At 35.6% G+C, this 24,230-nt stretch overlaps 1 protein-coding gene across 1 annotated transcript in view; it reads left to right on the top strand.

Moving 5' to 3' along the window:
- The first annotated feature begins 8,559 nt into the window (after positions 1–8,559).
- LOC149788897 (plexin-A1-like) overlaps positions 8,560–24,230 on the top strand; it is a 110,698-nt gene continuing 95,027 nt past the window's right edge. The window contains exons 1-3 of the mRNA XM_089975024.1: positions 8,560–8,724; positions 19,693–19,777; positions 23,164–23,454. Coding sequence (XP_089831150.1) covers positions 8,594–8,724; positions 19,693–19,777; positions 23,164–23,454 — 507 coding nt within the window. The 5' untranslated portion in view covers positions 8,560–8,593. The remainder of the gene's footprint in view (positions 8,725–19,692; positions 19,778–23,163; positions 23,455–24,230) is intronic.

The following is a 24,230-nucleotide window of genomic DNA, read 5'->3' as shown; positions in this document are numbered from 1 at the left end:
ACTTTTCTCTGCAAAACAGCCTGCATATTCTCCATCTTTTCACTTGGTTCATCTTGAACAATCTATCTGCCAGGACCAGTTTATAAACTATAGTCTGACTCTACATCCCCATTTGTTTGTACCCCACTACCGATTTCAAAAACGAGAATGTTTAATGTGATAAAAAGTGCACAGAACTAAGTCAATTGAATCATTGATTTATAATCTCTAACCTGACTGTGACCAGAATGGCACTAATGCTGGCATCCCCTGCACCATTTCATGCTTAATGGACTTTCCATACTAACACGGCGCCATATTGCATACACTATAGGCTAGTTTATTTCCATCAGAAAACATAATGACTTAGTTCATCCTGTTCAGCAACTGCTGACTCATTGTGTAAATTACATAATGTTGAGAGTTTGGAATTATATCCCTTTGCATATATAAACATAGAAATTAAACCACTTGTTAAATCCACATGAAAAGCAAAATCGTAGTTGTCATTATTTTCCTTTGCTTGATTCAGCATTGTAAATATCGGAAGCAGACGACTTATGTATGTACATCTGTAGTCGTGATACGCCCCTTTGCTGAAAATGGACTTGTCCAGAAACTGGAAATGGATCCAAGCATGTCTGTCTATTACAATGAAAACTTCTGTTAAGCATGAAACGCGCATAAGATGACGGTGTTAGGGCCACTCTACTCACAGTCAGGTTAGAAACTATAAATCAGTAAAAATGAATTGACTAAGTTCCTTGCACTTTTTATCCATAATTTAAATCGGTAGGGGGGTACAAACAAACGGGTTTGTATTGCCAGACTATAGTTACATACAACCCTTTTTAGACTACTGTAATACAGTCTGGGGTAATTCAAATGATAAAAACATAGCAAAGCTGGCACATCTTCAAAAAAGAGCATTTGGGCTAATATCAATCCAGAAAGAAAGCAAAGAAATTTCAGCTGGTAAGTTAAAAATATTACCTATTGAACTCAAAATCTGTTTGAGAAAAGCCAAGTTAATGTACAGGATATCCCATAATAGTGCTCCTGAATATTTACAATCACTATTCCAGTATAGGCTACCTGGCAATACTTCCCACCAGCGATCCATGTCTACCAAACAGTATAAAATTCCCATAACAAATAAGGAATTATTTAAAAAATGTTTCCATTACTCTGGAACTTTGCTCTGGAATATTTTTCCAGTTGAGATTAGATATGCCCACTCTATTTCCTTCTTCCAAACCCAATATATCCAGTGGCATCAGAGATGCAGCTAAAATAAATAAATTCCTTTGCATGAGGGCCTCAAGGTAGATTAGTGCTTAGCTAATTGTGTTACCCTCTTTAAATAAAATCATTATTATTATTATTATTATTATTATTAGTTCCTTATTAAGTCCAGGAGATGATCCATATCTAAGGTCTTTGATGCCAAGTGGAGAATCCTTAGAGATTGGTGCTATATTAAATGTATCAATCTTACTGCCCTTCTGTGAGCGCAGTGACTGATTTCTTCTCCTCCCTTTTGAAGAGAAGTAATGATCAAGGGCTACCGGGAAACCCAACACATTCAAATTTTCTGTTCGCAAGGACATTGGGATGAGAGTCTCACTTAGCAGACCTCTTAAGCTATTTCAGGCTGCCAAGTTTTGCTTCCTAATGCGTAGTCGGAATCTCGCTTACATCTTGTGGTCTCCATAATGTGATTTTACTGGCAGTATGACTAAAATACATTTTTAAAGGACATTAAATGTAAATACCATTTTATTGTTGAAATCTACCATTTTTCAAAGTTACAAGATTTTAAAAAGAACAAATCTCCCCCAGCATTTTGATGCACTCTATCCACACATTACAGAAACCAGTCAGAACCAGTCAACTGGGGACAGGATACACCCATGCAATTATCTCTGCAATAATGTATGCTAAGTTATCTGATAAGACCGACACATGCAAAAAAGTGTGATAGTTACAAAGAGAGCAAAGGTGCTCCATGATGGCTTGTGCATCTCTGAATAAAATAAGCTTCCAAACTTTAGCAGAAGTGAGATGGAAAGGTCAAGACCTTGGAAAAAATGATTTTGGTATAAACACTTGCAAAAAGAACTAGTCATCAATTTTCTGGAGGTGATGACTTGGAATTCTCCTTCAAGCCATACTTTTTTTCTTCTTCTTTTTACATCAAGATGATTTTTTTTAAAAAAAAACTCGAGTAAGCCAGAATACCCCCCCATTGAAATGAAATGATCAATCCCAAAATATTTTTAAAAATTTGTCTTGTTTAATTATTGTTGTTGATGTCAAGATTTTTTAATGATAAATATTTAAGGCATCTCTTTTTGTTAATTCGTGCTTAAATGTCAAAATGCCAGAATGCACACTTTCTCCAAATTAAAAGAAAGGAAATTAAATATTACAAGAATTTCAACAATTCCTGGTAATAAGAATAAGTGGATGCAGTTCAATTAGCAAAGGTTCAATTAGGTCCTATGTTTGAATTATGTGTTTCAAAGTTACTTTTAAGATAGTATATAAGATAGTATATGGTGGAAGAAATTCTATAACCAAAGTACATGCAGACTCTATTGCATCGGAGCAATTATTCTTTTAACAGCACTTAAAGTGAATAAAATTGTTGTTGATAAAATGTCATATTTAGAACAGAATCTGCTGATAAAAATATGTAAATCTACTGATATCTTGTTCTGGTTCAGTCACATGTATAGGTCTCTAACTAATGAACCATGAGGTGAACCTTCCTTTGGGGAAGCTTACTCTCAAGCCTCTTTTCTTGCTTTCATTAGCATCTTCGTGACTATGGAGTGAGGTATTTGGCCTATCCATAGAAACAGGCTGTATAAGTTCTATGGATCTTTGAGTCCTCTTCTCCCCTTTGCCAACTAGATTTTTAGCAAACACCAACTCCCATCAGTTGCTCCACTCCAGACTGAGATCATCAGTTTCAGTCTGGGGATGATCCAGTAATACTTTTATGCCCATTTAGAACTTATGCTTTTATTTTGGCAACTTTTAATGGAGAAGAAAGGGTATGACACATTTTTTCCTCACCCGTAAGGGCTCAGGTGATCTTTCAGCTTCTACCAATTCAACATGGATTGCATATACTATCAGGGGAACTTATCAGTCCCTTCCTGAGAGTAACCTTTCATTCATGAAATTGAAGGTTACAGCTATTACTGTCATGGGCCTATCTAACTCAGTAGTCTGGAAGATGCAGTGATGGCTCCTTTTTGGTGATCTCATACTACCTTCTTTTACCATTGCTCTTTGGCTCACCAAATTGAAGGCATATTTTCCTTGTGTCCAGTTGTAGCTCAGAAGTGTCCATGTGGATACCAGCTGGCAGTATACTTATATTCTACAGACCAATTGTGGGATCATCAGCTCCCACCAAACTGAAATATTTAGCTTTGCAACAGGTTTTGTATTTACTGCTATTAAAATGTAGTTTTTTGTGTGTGTTGGTGGGGGGACTAATTTTAATGATGTAATACTTACCTGTTGCTATTGCCACATTCCCTCCTCCTGTACCACAATGATTCCCCAGTAATTTAGACTGTGTGTTAAACGAATGAAGGACAGTGTGCATGGGCAACATATCTATGGGGTGCCCTGGTATGATCTACTGTGTTCTGGAATTATCTGGTCCACCCTATTAGAAGGACAAATTCTTGTTATACATTCAGGGTATTTTCAGGCTATGAAAGAAGCAGCTGCATAGTAGCAACAGGTAATTATTGCATAATTAAAATCAGTGTTACCCCCCACCCCACCCCATTTTCAGCTTGTGGTAAATAATCTTCATATCTGACATACTAATTCTGAGTAATAGTGAAGATAACTCCTGTCTTCGAACTTATAAATGATTTGATTTTGGCATATGTTTGCAAATTAGGCAACTCTTGTCTTTGCAGCAGTATGTGCCTGAAGCTAACTTGGCATGTTCCAGATGGTCTGTCAGATGTTTATGTCTACATTACACAACCATTGGAATGACTTGGAACATGCCTTTCTGACATTTTGATGATTCAGCCTTTTCCTAATGCTTCTAAATGATCTGTTCTGTTTGGGGCATTGGGCTGGAAAAGGAGACACATTTGTTGGTTGTCTTGGTTTATATTTTAGGAGTGTGTCTATCAAAGTTTAGGTTTGTTAATAGCCCTCTCAGTGTAGCATATCTGTATCCTTTTCTTCTAAGATGCCCAGTCAACTCTCCAAATATCCAAATATCTCCTTTTCTTCTAAGATGCCCAGTCAACTCTCCAAATATCTTTCCATGTTTTTTGTCCCCTGTTTACAATTAGATAAGAATATTTTTATATTATTTTATTTTGCAGACTAACTTAACTGGTAAAAGTATAATCTAATATCATAAAAATAAGTTTACTAATTCTTCAAAAATGAAAGTGCATTTTCAAATTAATTCTCAATATAATATGATTAATTATTTATAAAATACTTGATAGTAAGCATTATGTACACCATACATTTTTTATATAAATTGAGTTGTGATAAACTATGTAACATTTGTCAAGAATTTATCAAGATATATTTTTTAATTTATTTATTTATTAATTTCTTTATTTTCTATATCTTTAATAAGTGTGCATTGTACATAATACAAATGTTGATAAAACTGTTTATCTCTATTTAGTTATAAATCAAAGATAGATAGATAGATGTGAACTTATCTAATTTTACCATTTTGTTTTCATCAATGATGTTACTTGCATCAAAGTTCAAGACTTACTTTGCAAGAAACAGTATGTAATAAGAGTAATACAATAATTGCTTTCCTTTACCAGAACTCCTAGTTCCAGTCCAAGCTAATTATTCCCTCCTCCACTCAGTATTGGAGGGCCAGAATTAAAAGGAACATGATCCCAGTCTGATGCCTCAGTCATAGCCATCATATGGAATATCCTCCTTGTTCCTTGCTTTATTTGAGTGTTTTCTCAGTTAATTTTATAGGGTTTTTGTACATTTCTTTAAAAAAAGTTATTAGTCAGTTGTAATCCCCATCATAGTTCTGTGCCAGAGTATCCATTACTTGTCCTGTTAGGATTCCCAGAATTTGTTTGTTTTCTGTGAGTTTATTTTCTTTTTAGTGATTACTATGTCACTGGGTTTGTATAAGTGAGTCTACAAGAGGGTCCCATTGGACATATAGTCCCCTTCTGCATACTGTGCTCAGGATGTGCCTGATTAGTTGTCTCTGGACTGATCAAACGTCAAGTTTTTATGAAAAGTCACCACACATACAGAAGAAACATCCTACTTCCTCATCTTCATCACCTGATAACCCATCCTTTTCAAATGATGTGTCTGGATCTCTGTCCATATTGGGGTAATATCTCCCCATGTGGGGCAGGAATGCTCTAGAGAGACTGTTGTGATTTTTCCAAAGCCCAGGGATCTCAGGCACTCATTTCAAAACATATGTGTCCATGGGGGATTCCTTAGTTCTTCCAAAGGGAAGGAGAACACCTGATAGTGAGTTGCACCTCCCAATTATGGATGAGCAGTGCCCTATGAAGTTTGATGTCCCACTAGCAGAGATGAGCTAATTGCGCCTTCTTCAGAGGGAAGAGTGGTGATCGGAAATGGAGTTGTTAGTCAGATCTTCATTACTGGATAGGTCTTTGCTTGTTTTCCAGGCATCAGTCACTGGGCACAATTCACAAGTGACTAGGCACCAGTCAACAGTGATCTACTGATCACTGGGCTTTGAGCATTGGTCACTGATTACCAGGTTTTGATTTTCAGTCTGGAGAAAGGGATCAGTTACATTTCCCATCTGTTTCTATGTTTCTGCTTGATCCCTATGGGAATAAGGATTCAGGTTGTACTTGATAAACTATGGATGTGGATCATATCAGCATCCCAACCTACCCAGTGGTCCTGTTTGATTCCTGTGGTATGCATCGCCTCTACTGGGATGCAAATTGTCCTTCACCACCATGATATCATGGATGTCTTTATCTTGGTTTCATGGTAATGCAGACATGACTGGTCATGGGTGCTTCATTGCATCTGGTCTTGCCTAACAGAAAGGAGGGGCGAATGCCACTAACCTCCAAGGCAATGATCAGAGATATAATTTTGCACCAGAGGACAGCTAGTAGAGTAAGTCACTTCCAATGAGTGATTATGGGAAGATAGGAACCCATTTTAATGTCTCTCTCTCTGGAGTGAGAAACTGTTAAGGACAGTCTTTACTCATCTCAGAAGCTGACTTAGGATAGTGATGTCTTTTCCATCATGGCTGATGCATATGAGTTCCAGAGGAACCAGTGACAATGGTTTCTCTACCTCCATTAGTCACCAGCTACTTCCCATCTCTCAAATCGGGTGCTGGAGGGAGAGGAAGTTTGGACATTCATTGAGACAATGAATGAAGTTACGACCTAATTCCTCCCCCCCCATGTTTGTTCAAAATCTTCTGGCACAGAGGATAAGAAGAATCTCTCCATTCTATAGAGCCCTTCTGGGGCCTCCTTTCATTGAGATCTTCTCCATTTTCTGTACTCAGTGATGGTCTTTGAGCTGACACAGAAGTTTTCCTGGGGCTAGGAGTTTGCCAGGCACAGTAGGTGTGATTTGTCTCTTTTTCTATGCTCCACCTACTGTTTTCTCAATCCAGCTATTTGAGCTAATTCTCCAGCATAGCTCCTAAGCTTTCTGCCTTTAGACTTGTGCATGTCTCATATTTGGATAGCTGGGGCCTGGGCCGACCTTCCAGTAAAAACTTTGGATGCCTTTGAACAAGAGGCCCTTGATCTTGTGATGATAGCTTCAAGTGTTGTTTTGAGGGAGTAATCTTTATCTCCAGTGGTGCTTCAATGTTTGCTTTAGGCCATAGTTAAGATATTTTATCATTCGCTCAACATGTTAATGAATCCCTTGGCAGAGCTTCTTCACCTTTGACAGGGATGCTGCCTTGGAGATGTTGAAACTGGCTTGGAAGTGTGAACCCACCCTGACCTCCCCGTGGGACCTTATTCCAAGTTCTTCAAGGAGGTATGGCCTCAACAGTCTCACAAGCAGCCTGAGTTCAATGCTCGTTCATGCCCGTCTTATGCTGGCAAGGTTTAGAGGCCAAGGGAGAAAGTCTTTTTGGACTCATCCCCCTTCACATAGGAGGGAGGTGATCAGCCTTAGGTAGGTGCACCCTCTCTTGCAGTGCTTTCCTCTTCCTCAAAAGGGAGACTACCACCATGGTCAGGAACAACATAAGGCCCTGTGACTGGATGGTCTCATCTGATCTTCAAGATGTATTCTTTTACATCCCAGTTATCCTGCCACACAGAAAATAACCCTGTTTTGTCGTGACCAAGAGGTTCATGAGATCTATAAGGATCTCTGCCTTTAATTATTTTATGGCTAGTTGATGAATATCATCCTCAGAAATTTCTCTTCAGAAGGATCTGTCCATCTCTTGGTTGACAGAGACTCATCTTGGTCTTATCATGAACCTGGTGAAGTCCAATTTGTTCCCATCTCAGGACATTTTCACCAGCCTAGGGAAAGTTCATGTTTCTCCAGATAGGATTGACCATATGCTGGCCTTCATAATAGGTCTTCTGGCCAAGACTTCATTGTCGGCTTGCCATTAGCTCTCTTTCCTGGGAACTCTGAACTTGGCAGCTGAGATTAGGGAGGCTTCACTTGTGTCTGCTCCAGTTTCTGCTTCTGCCAAGCTGGTGACCACACAAGGACCTGCTATCAGCTCCGATCCTCCTGATAGCTGACTTTCACCAACACCTGCCTAGGTGTCTAAATTGGGTTTGGTTTCTAACCAGAGTTCCATTTCATATCCTCAACTCTTACTGTACACTGACACATCAGATTTGTGATTGGAGAGGTCCAGTCTTCAACCAGTCTACATTAGTGAGCACTCCTACCATATGGGTAAGTGTACTTGTTTTCTCTGCAAGATTTGCTGAGGTATCAACCTTTTTCCTAACTTGTAAATTCACTAATACAGAGTGCAAGCAATGTATTAAATGCTGTTAACAGATAGTCTTGGGGGTGGGTGGGTGGGTTAAACTACTTTATTGGGAAATACTTGCCTGCCACTATCACAAAAGATTCCCATTGCCCATCCCTCTCTGATGTCCTGTACTCTAGGTCCAAGTCAAAAAAAGATATCCCTATGTTTGTAATGATGAAGGAGTTGGACTGGAATCAAGTTCTATTTAATTCTGGCCCTCCAGAGGGTGAAGTCTTGGTAATGAAAGCAATGCAGTAGTAGCAGATAAGCACTACATAATTACAATTAGTTTTACCTCCCCTCCCCCCAAAAGCCCCCAACTAAATTTCAGCATGCATAATATGTCAGATATGAAAAATATGTATTACTGATTCTTTTTAAAACTATTTTCTTCCACCTATCATATCCGTCTTCACCATTCCCCATCTATCATGTCCATCTTCACCATTTCCCCCACCCCCGCTCCCTTGTCAGTGAACTAGGTTACATAAGTTAGTAATATGTAATTTTTAAATTTCATTTAAGATTCTCTTTTTTTCTGGCAGGGCTGGAATTGAAGGTAAAATTATATGCAGAACACCACTAATGGAGAAGACTGCAACAACAAGCATCATTTTGATATTTAATAATCAGACAAATAAAACTGTTCCCAAAAACTTCACATATTTGGCAAATCCTGTAATAGAAAAAATCCAACCCAACAAAAGTATGGCAAGGTAAGTTGCAAGTCTGGAAAGCTAAAATCACCAAATAAATATATCTGAAATTGAATTCATGCATTTACTTTCTGTTGTTCATAGTTTGGTTGATAACTACTATCCACCCTAAATGTTTTTGCTTCTTTAAATGCCGTTAAATGATTTTAATATTTCACAACTGTTTTTAACTATCTCCAGGTTCTTGCCTAGAAAATGAAGTGTATAATTGTGTCCATACCTTTCTTCTTTCTTAATGAAGTTGGTGGCTTTCTCCCCATATACAGTACAGTTCATGTGTATTTTTGGAACTCCATGCATTGTGATGGGGGTGGAGAGAATGGAGATGATTAAGAAAAAATACTATCCACCATCACTCTGCACATCCTGATGCGGCAGCTTGTGGAGAAATACTCTACACACCGTGCTTTCTCACTAAGTCATCAATGAATGACCACCGCAGAGTGGACGTGGTCTTTATCAAATGGGCGTAGTTTACTGAATGACTCCTGCAAGCGTGCTCTTTAGAGGTTTATGAAGAGAGAGAGATACCATTTTATCTACATCATTATCAGATTAATATAGACATTTCCTAGTTTGCTTGAAGATTATATAATAGATATAATGACAAATCAAATTTTAGATAATATTAACATTGTCACAATGCCTCGAAAACTGTACTATTACTACTGTACTTTTTTATTTACAAAAGACTGAATGACACCCTTTGTAATAAGTTTATGTTTTTACTTTATTTAAAGAAATCTGAACAAACTTAGGCACAGACTTTGACAAGACCTTGTTGGTTTTCTCTAAAAGAGTGCAAAGTTGTCCTACTGTTTAAATATGAAAAGTATCCTTGGAGGTATGAACATTTAAATGACTGTTGATTCTGTTTAAGAAAAACAACAACAAAACAGAAAACACGGAATTTGCACTTATATGCGAACCACATCTAGTCCTTGAAAAGTAATGACCCAATCACGAGGCTGAATATAGATGTACACAGCTACAAACTTTAGTTCAATTCTGATTGCATTTATGCTGTATGGGAATGGTCATTCAATTTACTGTTCTTTCCGATGATGTATGTTATTTTTCTTTTATTCATCTTGAGATAAATTTGTTTCAAATAATGTAACCCTTTGGAAACTTAAATGGTCTTCTCTAATAAAGAATTGGCTTGAGCAGATGTTCTGCAGAAATAATGACAGTGACCACTGTAAACACTTTTTTAGCATCAGAGGACAATGTTTCTAACATAAAGCCATCTGATTTGATACATTGTCCTTTACACCTCAAATTATGGTCACATTATTAACAGCAGAAGTTTGGTAATTAATCCTTATTAATCAATTATTGTTGAAATAAATAAATTATTGTTGAAAACTTTAAAATCTTATATGTTCAATAAATTGAAGGCATTCTGCTTGGTTGTATCCACATATTTCCTATTATTTGTTTGTTCTTGTAAGGGCCCATGGGTTGTCTTCACTGATTGGCTGTTACAAATGTGAAAAGATGGTGGAGATGACATCGGCCTGTCGGCTGAGGTGTGGTGGATATTTGCATGTATTCTATCACTCCGTTGTAAAGCGTTATCGCAGAGTGAATTGGAGGTATTAAGTCCCACACACAATGTGTAGGGTTCCAAAACTACATATGAGCTGTACTGTAGAAGGTGTATTTTTATTTTCATGCCATATATATTGTCATGGTCATTTTTATATTTTATAATTTAACAACCTTACTTGACTTGGCACAGTATACCCTAGTGAAAATGTGACTGAAATTTAAGAAATGTCATGAGATTTCAGTCACATTTTTATTAGGGTATACAGTGCCAAGTCAGGTAAGGTTCTTAAGTTTTGGGCAAAATATTAGTAAGAATTCACTTAACATTTTTTAGAGGTGTCATAAAAATATCAACAAAATTTTGGTGAGATTTTGCAAACATTTTGACCAAAACTTTCACTCAAATTTTGTTGCAATTTCATAAAAGTTTGGACTAAAATTTTCACTAAAGTTTTAGTAAGATCACACTAAAATTTAACTGAAATTTAGGTTAGAGTTCACAAAAATATTGACCAAAACTTTCAGTGAAATCTTAGTGAGATCTGATTAAACTTTCAATTAAACTATGGTGAGATTTTACTAAACTTTTGGTGACATCTCACTAAAATTTTGACGAAAACTTTCATTGAAATTTCATTGATATACTACTGAAATTTAACTGAAATATTGAAATTTATGAGTTACTATATACAGTATTTTACTGAAGTTTCAGTAATTTTTAAGACATTTCAGTAAGTTTCAAATGAAATAGTGGATACAAATTATATGGCACTTTATTAAACACTGTAATATTAAAATATAAATGGACAACAATTATACAGCTGCTATAATTATGAGAGTCACAGTATATGCAAACATCATACTGCAAACGTGGTTTGAATGTACAAACTGATGCTATTTTGATCATTTGAATGAGCCTCCGATCCATAAGCAGCCATGACAAATGTTTAACAAGTTAAAATAACTCTGATTTTACTCAGATTTATAACACAACTAAAATATTTTGCTAATATAAAAACAATAATATCACTCATGACATTGAAAGATTACTCTACTTGTGGGCCATGAAAACTCCACAAAGATGACCATCTTTGATAGACATGGATATCTGGCAACAATATCATCACTTACCCCCCAGTGATCTATACGTTGTCTCCACTTAAATTCCGAAGTTAATCAGTTTGGAGTTCTATAGCTTATCATTTAACATGTGAGCTGCTACTGTACAGTAAAATTGGTAATTCAAATCTGTATGGCAAAAATTGCAAATGCTAGTCCTGGCATTCAGTTTTATTACAGATTGACCAACTGCATGTACATTGCCATCGACTTTGCATTCAAGCATTCCACATATTTTTCAAACTATTTTTCAAACTCATGTCCAACTGGAAAATTTGAAATGCCATGTTTGGCAAGCTTGCTCTTTCCCTTTGTTTATGTTACATGACGATTCATTGGGCAAGTACAGACTTTTGACCAATGAAAAAGCTCTTTATAGTGATCATCTCCTAAATAATATTTGGAACAAATACTTTTATAAGGATTGTTGCAGAATGGAACAGACAGACTGGTTTTTTATATAAAAAAACAGCTATGGAGATGATATGAAAAACAGTCCATATCGAGGAAAATTGGACTCGGGTCATGAGAAAAGTGGAATTCTGCTTTAAAATGGAAAACAATCTTGTCATCCAGGGGCAGTTAAATCCAATTCAAGTTAAACAATAAAAAGAGGAAAAATGACAAAGAAAGATGTGGAAATAAGTTATTGTTTCCAAAACGAACAGTAAAATTAGAGCTACCGGAAACAGAAAAATAAAGTTTTGATGAAAATAATTAAAAATGTATACAGAACAAAAATAAATGGTTAAAATGGTAAAAGGTTCATTTTGTATATCAGTAAAGTACTGTTTCTCAGTGATGTTTTATTCATTGAAATTTCAGTGAGATTACAATCACAAAATCTCACTGATATATTTAGAAACTTTGGCTAAATCTGACTGACATTTGGTGAAATACCATAATTTTGGTGAACAAAGGGCATTTCAGCAAATTTTGCTGAAATTTCAGTCACATTTTCACAAGGGTAGTCAGGATTGTGCTTATTTGCTGTAACATCCAATATAATCAAAAACACACTGTGTCATGGCTCTCATTCAGGATGCTATAGACCACCATGGATCCATCTTCATATGGGAGTTTAATTTGTTCATGAGAACTTAAATAATTCTTATTACTGTTTTAGCAGACAGTACAATATTAAGCGATATGTTTTTGGCCCTGTGTGTAGTTTCTGTAGCAGAGGGAAATGTAAGTAGCTTAAATCATATCTTCCTGCTTTTGGTTCTGTTATGTTTGGAAATTGTGCACTGTAGTTAAAAAAAAACTTTTACAAACAAAATGAAACATTTTTTCATGACATTATTCGGTGACAGACTCTAAAACGGATAAATTTACCAAATGAGTTTTTCACTTGCATTTTGTTTATATTCCATCTGTTTACATTTCATTGTTGTTTATATTCTTTCTGTTTTCATCCCATTTCATTGTTGTTCTTTTATGGTCACAGAAGTGCAGTTAGAGTTTGTGCATATTACTTTCGTATCTTGTCTTTGTTCATATTCATTTGCATGGAGCATCACAAAATGGACATGAATTTACAGAAATCGAATTTTCCATTTTCAAGAGTGATAAAGGGATAGAACTGTAGCATGTACATCTTGTCTTATTAAAAGTGTGCTTTAATGAATTGGAAAATGCATAAAATACAAGGGATGTAAATGATTAATAAATAAAAGTATAATTGTAACTGCATTAAGTGTAAAATACTGTTGTAGTGTATTTGTCAGCAAATTTTATTTTGTTATCTCATTTAGTTTGTAAAATTGTTCAGATTCAACCACCGATGCCATTATGTCAGTTGCATTTGTTACATCTTCCTTTGCAGGAACAATGTCATCACATGAAAGAGGAGAAAAATAGTTTGAAAGTGTAAAGAATCTGATCCTCAGTTATTATGTGAAAGGACTATCAAACATTGGGAATTTTGAATTTTCAAGTCTATTCATTTATTTTATTCATGTTTCATTCTTTTTTCTGTTATCATTCATTCTACGTTTATCATTTGTGTCCTCCGTTTCTTGTGCATTGATTTTGCAATTTATTTATGTTCAGTTTGCATTCATTCTGGATTCCATTTCATACTGGATAATATGGGTTATTTACTCTACATATCGAGAAATAAACCTGTCTCCAATGAATTTGTTACATATTCCAGCTCACAAGGCTAGAGCAAGTGCCACAAGCATGGCATTTGACCAGAACTGTTCTCTAACTGACTTTATCCAGACTATGGGATGGAGATTTTTATCTAAGCGATCTTTCATTCCAAGGGGCTCAACTCGATCTTGTAGGACTTATAGCTGTGGTACAACAGGTCACCTTTCCAGGTCATTTTACCGTTTCACAAGACATGGCTTCACAACTTCTGCTGGAGTCGTGGGAGGAAAATTTTTCCCATTTTGAAGCTGCTTGCTGACAAATGGGAGTTTTCTCCAGTTGGGTTATCTAGAAGCTGTATCACATAATTTAGTGGAATGGAGATGGCATCTCCAGGGGAAAGGTGATAAATCTCCATCGGCCACTTACCTATTCTCCAAAGGTATTATGACTGGATGATGTAGTCAAAGAAGAAACTATTTTTTTCTAGTAAAATAACCACTAGGCCACCAGAGTGGTCCATGATGTTATGTTTACAGAGAAAAGTAAATTTGTTGTACCATGAGGATATTGTTTGTGAAATAAGTGACTGCTAAGAAGCAACCGAGTTATTGAAGAAAAAGATGATTTCTCATAAAAATGATTTTTCTGATTCACTGGCTTTCATCTGATGCAAAAATTTACTGGTTTGTCTTTTTTTCTTTCTTCAAAATAACATGTGAATCATACAAACGTATGTTTGAATATTTTATTATAATGTTTTACAGTTATAACGTTCTAAAAGCCCAGTCCGCTGTGAAATATTATAAACAATCTTTATTCTATTTCCATACATCTCTATGGCTATCTGTCAATGTACCATTCAATTCATTCATGATAATAATAATAATAATAATAATAATAATGAGGACTTTGTATAACGCCTAATCTTTAGAAGCTCTAAGTGCTTTACAACATTAGACAACACCTATAAAAAAAAAAACATATAATGATATGATTACAAAAACAAACACCATGAAATTAGAAAACACAAAAAAACATGCTGAGAATATTTCAGGTAGGAAACATTATTAGGTCTTTAAGTTTGTTCTTGCTGTCGAAATAAGTGAGTTTTGAGTGCACTCTTTAGTGGGATCACTGTGTCTTTGTGTCTACATTCAGTGGGCAATTCATTCCACATTGCTGGGGCCTGGTATGCAAAAGAATGCTGTCCATGTGACTTTGTTTTCATAGTGGGAATAATGAGTATAACATTGTCAGAAGAGGAGCATAAGTATCTTGCTGGTGTGTACACATGGGTGAGGTCGGATAGGTATGTTGGACTAGAACGTCAGTGCAACGTAGCACAGAGAACAGATTTTGTGTTTGATTCTGGATCCAATGGATAGTCATTGTAGGGTACAGAGCAGTGGGGAGGTGTGCTCTGATCGTGGCACTCTTAAGTATGATCTGAGCGGTTGTGTTTTGAACTTTTTGAAGTTTCTGTAGCAGATATTGAGATGAACTAGACAGAATTGAGTTACAATAGTCCAGTCTTGAAAGTACTAATGAACACACAAGTGTTTTAGTGGCATCAACTGAAAGATATTTTCGAATTGAGCTGATGTGTCTCAGCTCAAGATATGCAGTCTTGCATATGTTCATGACATGTTGGTGTAATGTGAGAGTACTGTCCAGAGTAACAACTAGGTTTCATACTGATTGTGTGAAGTTAATGTTGGTGTTGCTGATATTTATTGTTTGAGGTAAAGGATATGAATGAGAAAGTCTTTGTGTTGTGGTCAGAATGGCCTCAGTTTTGTCATCATTCATCTGCAGCTTGTTACATGTCATCAATGATTTCGCATCAGAAATGCACCTCTCTACACCTTGGATGGTAGCATCAACTTCAGTTGGGTGGCTAGATTTCTATATTTGGGTGTCATCAGCATACAGTTGGTGAGACACTGGATGATGATCTATGACACTTGAGAGAGACTGAGTGTATAGAATGAAGAGAACAGGTCCAAGAACAGACCTCTGTCGAACACCACAATATGGATCAACTATGTTTGAGTGAATTCCATTTGCAGATACAATTTGTGTCCTGTTGACCAAGTAGGACTTGAACCACAGTAAGGCTGTATCATGAATGCCAACTACATGCTGGAGACGGTGAAGTAATGTATCATGGTCTGTTGTGTCAAATGCTGCAGACAAGTCAAGGAGGGTGAGGACTGTAATCTTTCTGCTATCCAACACAGAGAGAATGTCATTAACTACTTTTAGAAGTCAGAGTAGTTTCATTACTGTGGAAAGGGCGATATGCAGGTTATACATTGCTAAAAACACTGTTTGAATTCAGATGAGATACAAGCAGGGATAGAACAACCTTTTCTAAGATTTTGTATATGAATGGGAGATTAGAAATTGGGTGGTAGTTCTTTTGTTAGGTTTGCTTGGATGTCGTGCATTAGTTTGGTTCTATTTATCATACAGAAGTTTCTCTTAGTAGCAGATAAAGCTGGAGGGTTAGGGACTGATATGTCAATACCCATCCCAGTCTAAATTTAAACAAAACCGCTCATGTTACTCTATGCTAGCAAAGGTTGTCGATGAATAGTTGCTTGCCATGGACAGTGGAGAATCTGTTGGTACTATATGCCTTGACTTTATGAAGACTTTTGACATGGCTGACATAATATACTTGCACTGAAATTTTAAAAGTACAAATGTTCTCATTTTCATGATTCTAATACCTCTAAGATAGCAGGTTGTTTTTGGTAACATAAATCATGGCTGTTGGTTGCCTGTATCATTCATATTGGTAACATTAAATCATGGATGTTGGTTGCCTGTATCGTTCATATTGGTAACATTAAATCATAGCTGTTGGTCAAAGCCGGTATCATTCATATTGATAACATTAATCAAAGGTGTTGGTCAAAGCCTCTATCAGTCCTATTAGTAACATTAAATCAAAGCTGTTGGTCAAAGCCTGTGTCATTCATATTGGTAACATTAAATCAAAGCTGTTGGTCAAAGCCTGTGTCATTCATATTGGTAACATTAAATAAAAGCTCTTGGTTGCCTGTATGATTCATCTTGGTAACATGAACTCATAGCTGTTGGTTGCCTGTATCATTCCTATTAGTAACATTAACTCATAGCTGTTGGTCAAAGCCTGTATCATTTCTATTGGTAACATTAAATCAAAGCTCTTGGTTGCCTGTATCATTCATCTTCGTAACATTAAATCATTGCTGTTGCTCAAAGCCTGTGTCATTCCTGTCGGTAACATTAAATCATATCTGATGGTTGCCTGTATCATTCCTATTGGTAACATTAAATCATAGCTGATGGTTGCCTGTATCATTTATATTGGTAACATTAAATCAAAGCTGTTGGTTGCCTGTATCATTCCTATTGGTAACATTAAATCATAGCTGATGGTCAAAGCCTGTATCATTCATATTGATAACATTAAATCATAGATGATGGTTGCCTGTATCATTCATATTGGTAATATTAAATCATAGCTGATGGTTGCCTGTATCATTCATATTGGTAACATTAAATCATAGCTGATGGTTGCCTGTATGATTCCTGTTGGTAACATTAAATCAAAGCTGTTGGTTGCTTGTATCATTCATCTTGGTAACATTAAATCAAAGCTGTTGGTTGCCTGTATCATTCATATTGGTAACATTAAATCATATCTATTGGGTGCCTGTATCATTCATATTGTTAACATTAAATCATATCTATTGGTCGAAGCCTGTATCATTCCTATTGGTAACATTAAATCAAAGCTGTTGTTCAAAGCCTGCATCATTCCTATTATTAACATTAAATTATACATGTTGGTTGCCTGTATCATTCATATTGGTAACATTAAATCAAAGCTGTTAGTCAAAGCCTGTATGATTCCTATTGGTAACATTAAATCAAAGCTGTTGGTCAATGCCTGTGTCATTCATATTGATAACATTAAATCAAAGCTCTTGGTTGCCTGTATCATTCATCTTGGTACCATTAAATCAAAGCTGTTAGTGAAAGCATGTATGATTCCTATTGGTAGCATTAAATCAAAGGTGTTGGTCAATGCCTGTATCATTCATATTGGTAAGATTATATCATTGCTGATGGTTGCATGTATCATTCATATTGGTAACATTAAATCATACCCGATGGTTGCCTGTATCATTCATCGTGGTAACAGTAAATCATAGCTGATGGTTGCCTGTATCATTGATATTGGTACCATTAAATCATTGCTGTTGGTCAGAGCCTGTGTCATTCATATTTGTAACATTAAATCGTAGCTGTTGGTTGCCTATGCCATTCATATTGTATTACTTGCCACAAAAACTGATATAAAGATTTATGATACAGCTTTGCCATTCTAATAATAATGCTGTACCTTCGTAAAAAGATTCGTGAAGAATAATATTAAGTCAAATTATTGGTTCTCACTAATTAACATCGTGATCAATTCCCTAGAAATCAAGGCATTGTTGCTTGGAATGAAGTAAAGATTTGTCACTGAACAAATCCTGAGCTCTATATTGTCAGTGATCTAATTGGCAATGTCAGTAACCTAATTGGCAATGTCCGTGATCTAATTTGCAGTGTCAGTGATCTAATTGGCAATGTCAGTAATCTAATTGGCAATGTCCGTGATCTAATTTGCAGTGTCAGTGATCTAATTTGCAATGTCAGTAATCTAATTGGCACAGTTTATACAGAAAAGTTTTGGGAGTTCATATTGTTAAGAATCTGGACTTGTGTAAGCAACTGAAACATGTTCATTCTGCAGTAAACTCAAAACCTATTCTTTTACAGAGAATAAAATGTTATCTACCACTCAGCTATTGGAAATTATTGTACAGTGCACTCAGTCATCCTCTTTTGGACTACTGATGCACAGTTTGGGGAAATATAACTGATAGCAATATTAAAACAATGCACAAATTTAAAAAAGGGCAGCAAGAATTATCCAAACATTACTATTTGATATACTAAAATTGTGTTGAAATAGCTTAATTTAACTACAGATTACTGTAACAAAAGTTGATAGTAATGTTCAATGTAAAGACTGACCACAATGTTTACATGCTATGTTTCCTTTTAAGTCAGAAAAACAGTACCAAAGACTTAAATTGGGATCAGTTAAAAACGATAAATTCAAGAAAAACACTTCTAAAAGCAAATACTTAAAACAGTCATTTGCTTACTTTGGTGCCATTCCATGGAATTAATTTTCCAAGCCTATTAGATAAGAAACAAATGTAAGTGTGTTTAAAACCAAAATGTATGACCAATGTCTCAAAAAGAGTTTTCTTTGTAAACATTGCAATACATGCAATACAATTTATTCATTTAATACACATCATAAAGAGTTTGTGCTTTTATGCTTATTTTTGTTATAATTTATTTTGTGTGTGGTTTGTTTTGTATTTATATTCTCATGTTCATCTGTAATGCCTTAGGAGAGAATAATTTATTATAACCAACTGAGTTGCCCTAAAGATATACCCTCCTGCATGTTGTAACAGCTGATTAACAGAGGCAGCAGCTGTGGTGGTTCAGTGGTTAGTGTGTTTGACTCTTACCCAAAAGTGTACAGGTTCAAATCCTTCTGTATTATGTGCCTGTGTTGGCTACCATGGTACATCCATGGACAAGTCACTTTACTCAAATTGCATCAGCATTAAATAAGCTACTTGTGTTTGCTTTGCAATAAAACAACAAGCCAAACAAAAATATGACTTGAGTCAGATATGCAACATTATAAAATCAGGCAGGTGAATTTTCTGAAAATGTGTGATTTTAAAAACTTGAACAACTGGAGACATTATTCCTTTCTGAACTGTTCAGATAAATGGAAAAGACATTATAGGAGTCTGAGTTGGCATTTTAACTGTTTATTGTTCAGTGAAATTACAACAGAAGAACATGTTTTCCATTTCATAGGAATGAGCTTATTGGTTGAATGAATAACAGTGAGAAAGTGTCCAGATAGTTTCTTGGGATGATTAGTGTCAAGGTCACTTTGTTGATTGGCCTTATCTTCTTTTAACTTAATCTCACACTTGATTATAAGTGCTGATGTTAGTACTCAATATTTCATATTTGGAAGGGATGTAATCTTATGCTTACATAATTTAGTGCTAGAAACATGATTCATGAAATAAATCTTATCTTCTTTTGTAGTGGTGGAATAAAGCTAACCATTACAGGAAAATACCTTAATAATGCCCATGACATCAGAATTGAAATGGCTGGGAATAGCAGTACGGTATGTAAAAGAGCCCAAAACTATATAGACAGATGATTTAGTTTGTCTGAAGCTGTGGAGTATAACCCAAACATTAACAACATTAGTTGTGCAATTTTTGTTTCCTGCCATAAATATAATCATAAACTCTGTCTCTGTTGTACTCTTGTTTATGTTGATAACTTTTTTAAAATGTCCACTTGAGTGGAGGAGACATGTATTGTTACCTGTGTCTGTCCATTATGTCACAAATTTCATTTCCACTCAGTAACCTTTTTAAAATTTCAATTTCTATTGAGGGGACATGTAGTTTTACCTATATCTGTCGTGTCACAGATTTTATTTCCATTCAGTAACCTTTTTAAAATGTTGAATTCTCTGGAGGGGACAGGTAGTGTTACTTATTTCTGTCAGTCGTGTCACAGATTTCATTTCCATTGAGTAAACTTTTCACAATGTCAAATTCTATGGAAGGGACATGTAGTGTTACCTATTTCTGTCAGTGGTGTCACAGATTTCAGTTCCATTCACTAACCTTTTTAAAATGTCAGCTTCCGTGGATTGGACAGGTAGTGTTACCTTTTTCTGTCAACTGTGTCAGATTTCATTTCCATTCACTAATCTTTTTAAAATGTCATATTCTATGGAGGGGACATGTCATATTCTATGGAAGGGATGTGTAGTTTTACTATTTCTGTACATCTAATCACTTAACCTTTTACCTCATAGAGCATAGTTACAAAGTGCAGCGCACTATAAATAGAATACCTGTTACTAGTCGACTCCATACGCATAGGCATGCCTGTGAACTGTTAAGCAGTGTAGTGTATGTTGCATTTAACAGCAGTTTTAACCATTTTATGTTTTTGGTACACATCTGTTATATGTGGAAAAATTTAAGAGTAAAGTCCGATTGTTAAAGCTGTGTCATTATTTTTCATGGAAGAGTTTTGTATGTGCTTTAAAATCTTGAGAGAACTCATTCACCATCATGTCAGTGAGGTCGCGTGACCAACTGTAGCCACCCTTTCTCATAGTCGAAATTTACAAGTTTTCGTCTGCGTCTACTCACTAAGTCATCAGAATTTGATAATTTATAAAAACTAATTGCTGCCTACATCAATATCAGAGCCTTTACCTAAGTTATTGAATCTTTCATAGTTGTGATTCTAATCGTGAAAACTTTGTAAGTACTGATTGATATCCGTGATCGCCATTTTGGAGAGTGGAGATAAGACCCAGTTACTTTAAATAGCAGATATTGACCAGTGCGTAAACAGTGACCACGTGATCTGATGTAATTGTCATTCGCAGAAATGAATGTAGTATCTAATGGGGGGGTTTTCCCTGAAGGTGGCGCTACATAAACCAGCTCAAAATAACTGATGTTTACAGCAGGTGTCAAAAGGTGCTTCCATATGAATGGAGTAGAGGCGTCCATGACGCTTGTATGAGGTAAAGGGTTAATAACTTTTGAAGAACTTTATGGATTGAAAGCAGATTAAAGAAGATGAAATTTGGTTTCTACCAATTTCCATATTGAAAAATTGACCATGTTTGGACCCCAGTATGACTTAAATGAATGAATTCCATTTCCACACAATAGCATTTGAAGAATTGTATAGAATAAAACCAATATGACATTCTCATATTTTACAAGAGAAATACTTCCAAATAGACTGTCTGTTAGGTGTCAGTGATTTTTATTCAACCTCTTGGGCCTTTTCAGGCTGCTCCATTTATCAGGTGCAAGGACTCATCTTGGTCGCCATATCCTTTGATTTGCACTGCATGAATGCTTTTTAAACATTTTATTACCCAATTACATGTCCTGATTTAAATTTGAAAGGCATATTGGTGCTAACTTAAAGGAGAAGAAATAATGCAGTTCACGCATGCAAGGAAAATCTTATCTAGAACAAGTCCAAGTATGGGAGCGAGGATAACCAGCAACCAATTCCTTCATGCAGTTGCAAAACAACTACTGCAGACACATACACCGTGAGAGCAAAAGAAAATTATTGACAACACCCAATTCTTTCCTGCAAATTAACAATGTGATTATAAGTTGTGCGTTTGAAAACTGACCCTTTGCCAATTCTGTGTAAACTTTTTATCCCATCAGCATGTTCAGTCATTGATTACACATATCAGCTTAAAACAGTAACATTCCAAACTTGTTCTCCATGTATGATTTAAGTACTTTACATATAATTTGTTAGCCATGTTTGCACAAAGTTTTTCTCTTGTTTTGTGTATATTTAGGATGAGTTCAGATGTGAATACTTCTCATGTGTCATGTGGTGAATAAGTTACAGTTCTTATTGGTGGTTATTGTTTTACTATTGACTTGAACAAACAAACAACCACCAATCAGAACTGAATGTAACATATTTCACTGGATGACATCTGGGATATGTAGCCTCATATTCGATGCAAGTAGACAAGATATGTAGCAACAGTGAAACTTTGCATAAAAGTGATTATTCATAGATCATTAAAGTTCATTAATCATGCATGGGAAACAAATCTGGAATGTCTTCTTTAGGTTGATATATTTTGTGAGTGACTGAGCATGCTGACGGGATAAAATAATCTGCATGGAATTGTGGGAGGTTGTCAGACCATGTGAGTAAGTCACATTGTGTATGCTAATTTGTCAAAGGCAAGGGGGTTGTATTCAGTAGGTTTTCTTTGTTACTGACATAAATAAATGCATGTGTCTGCTACAGCTGTCTCAGATGAGAGTTTTTAGTTTCAAGAATTAAAAGGCAAATGATAAATAATTCATTATTCATGAAGATTAAAGTAACCTATATCGGGTAAGTATTGTTTTGCATCAATTCTTCACCAGTTGTGTCAGTATTGGCATCGATATGTACAAATATTGATGTATCAGTATATTGATTGTTTCACCATAATATTGACTCAGACAAATAGGAGTAGATATTTTTCATTGAATTCATTATGGTGGGTTTCTTAATATTTTCATACATGGTTTCAGGACTCAGCAGTTAAAAAGAAGAGAATTAGGCTACAAATGGACCTCTATGGGATTCCAACAAATTATTTTCTAGAATGTAATTCTGTTAGAGGAACTCTTGTTGCACACATTGAGGACTGAGCCTGCATCTAGAACTGAACCCTTGCTTTTTTCATCCCTGAAAATCAACAACAAAAATATTACAATTATAGGTCTGCTCTCACTTTTTCAAATAGAAAATTCTTAGCTTCATGGTTTTTAATTTAGGGTCTTAAGTCCTCCATACTGAGTACAAGACATCAGCAAAAAACAATATGTAGATTTAGGAAATATGACATAGATAAAACAAGAAAGCAAATTTGACTGTTTTCAAATCATGTGGAATGTATATTTTGATGTGCACCATATTCACTATCTTTTCCAGGAACAGCCTTGTGATGTGTCTGATAATGGCACCAAAATGATATGTACAACTCCCAAACTTTCTGAGGAACAAAAGAAGAACCTTATCCAAGTTAAAAGTAAAAGTACCAACAGAAAAAGGAGGAGCACCAGTGGATTGTGTTCTGGTTGCTTTGAGATAGTGATTAAGATGGATGGCTTTGAGTCAAGGTTTACCCTGTCCTATACTGTGGATCCTTCCCTTCTTAATCTAACTGTAGATAACTCAGTTAAAATTTTCTCCACAAGTAAAGACAGGACTCTCACGTTAAAGGTAGGTAAACCAAGTATCTTGACTTAGACTGTTGCATAACATTTTGTAGAAAACATTCTTCACCAGTTATCTTTTCTTGATAATTTGCTCTGAAACAGCTTTGGAAAATGTTTGAAAGAACCCACATAGCATAAATCTTCTTTCCTATGATTGTGTAATTAGCCTATCTTTTAGATGTGGTTAGAAGTTTTGGGCATTCAATGAAGCTTCTTCTGTGAAGTGTTGTACACCCAGTCTGGACATTTGATTTCAGGTGGGATTTTTTTTGCATGCAGGGATGACATCCATCTATGAAAACAAGAATTAGATTTTGTCCATAAAATTGTTTGATTGGATAACTGAAAGTGAAAGTTTTCTTTTTCTGCACATATACTCATTTTATCTGGAGTATGGACAAGTCTAGATAAGTGATGCCTGTGTAATGAACATTTTATTGTACTATGGTCTGGCTCTGACCCATTCAGCATTTTACCCAACCTTTGATCTTGGAAAATAAGTACGCTGCACAAACAAATTGAGCTCAGATTGATTTATTACTGTTATATATTATAATTTTTTTTAATTACTAAATAAAATAAATCTGTTTCTTCCTGGGTCCTTGTAGACTATCAGTTTAAAAGAGGTAAATGTGAATAGCATGTAGAATGCTAAATTCATATTATTTTCATTGGTTGGTTGGTTAGCAAGTGAATAGCATGTAGAATGCTAAATTCATGTTGTTTTCATTGGTTGGTTGGTTAGCAAGTGAATAGCATGTAGAATGCTAAATTCATGTT

This window comes from Sinohyriopsis cumingii, chromosome 11 (genome assembly GCF_028554795.1).
Source record: "Sinohyriopsis cumingii isolate HCF-2022 chromosome 11, ASM2855479v2, whole genome shotgun sequence".
NCBI lineage: Eukaryota > Metazoa > Mollusca > Bivalvia > Unionida > Unionidae > Sinohyriopsis > Sinohyriopsis cumingii.
This window is presented reverse-complemented; position numbering and strand designations above follow the sequence as displayed.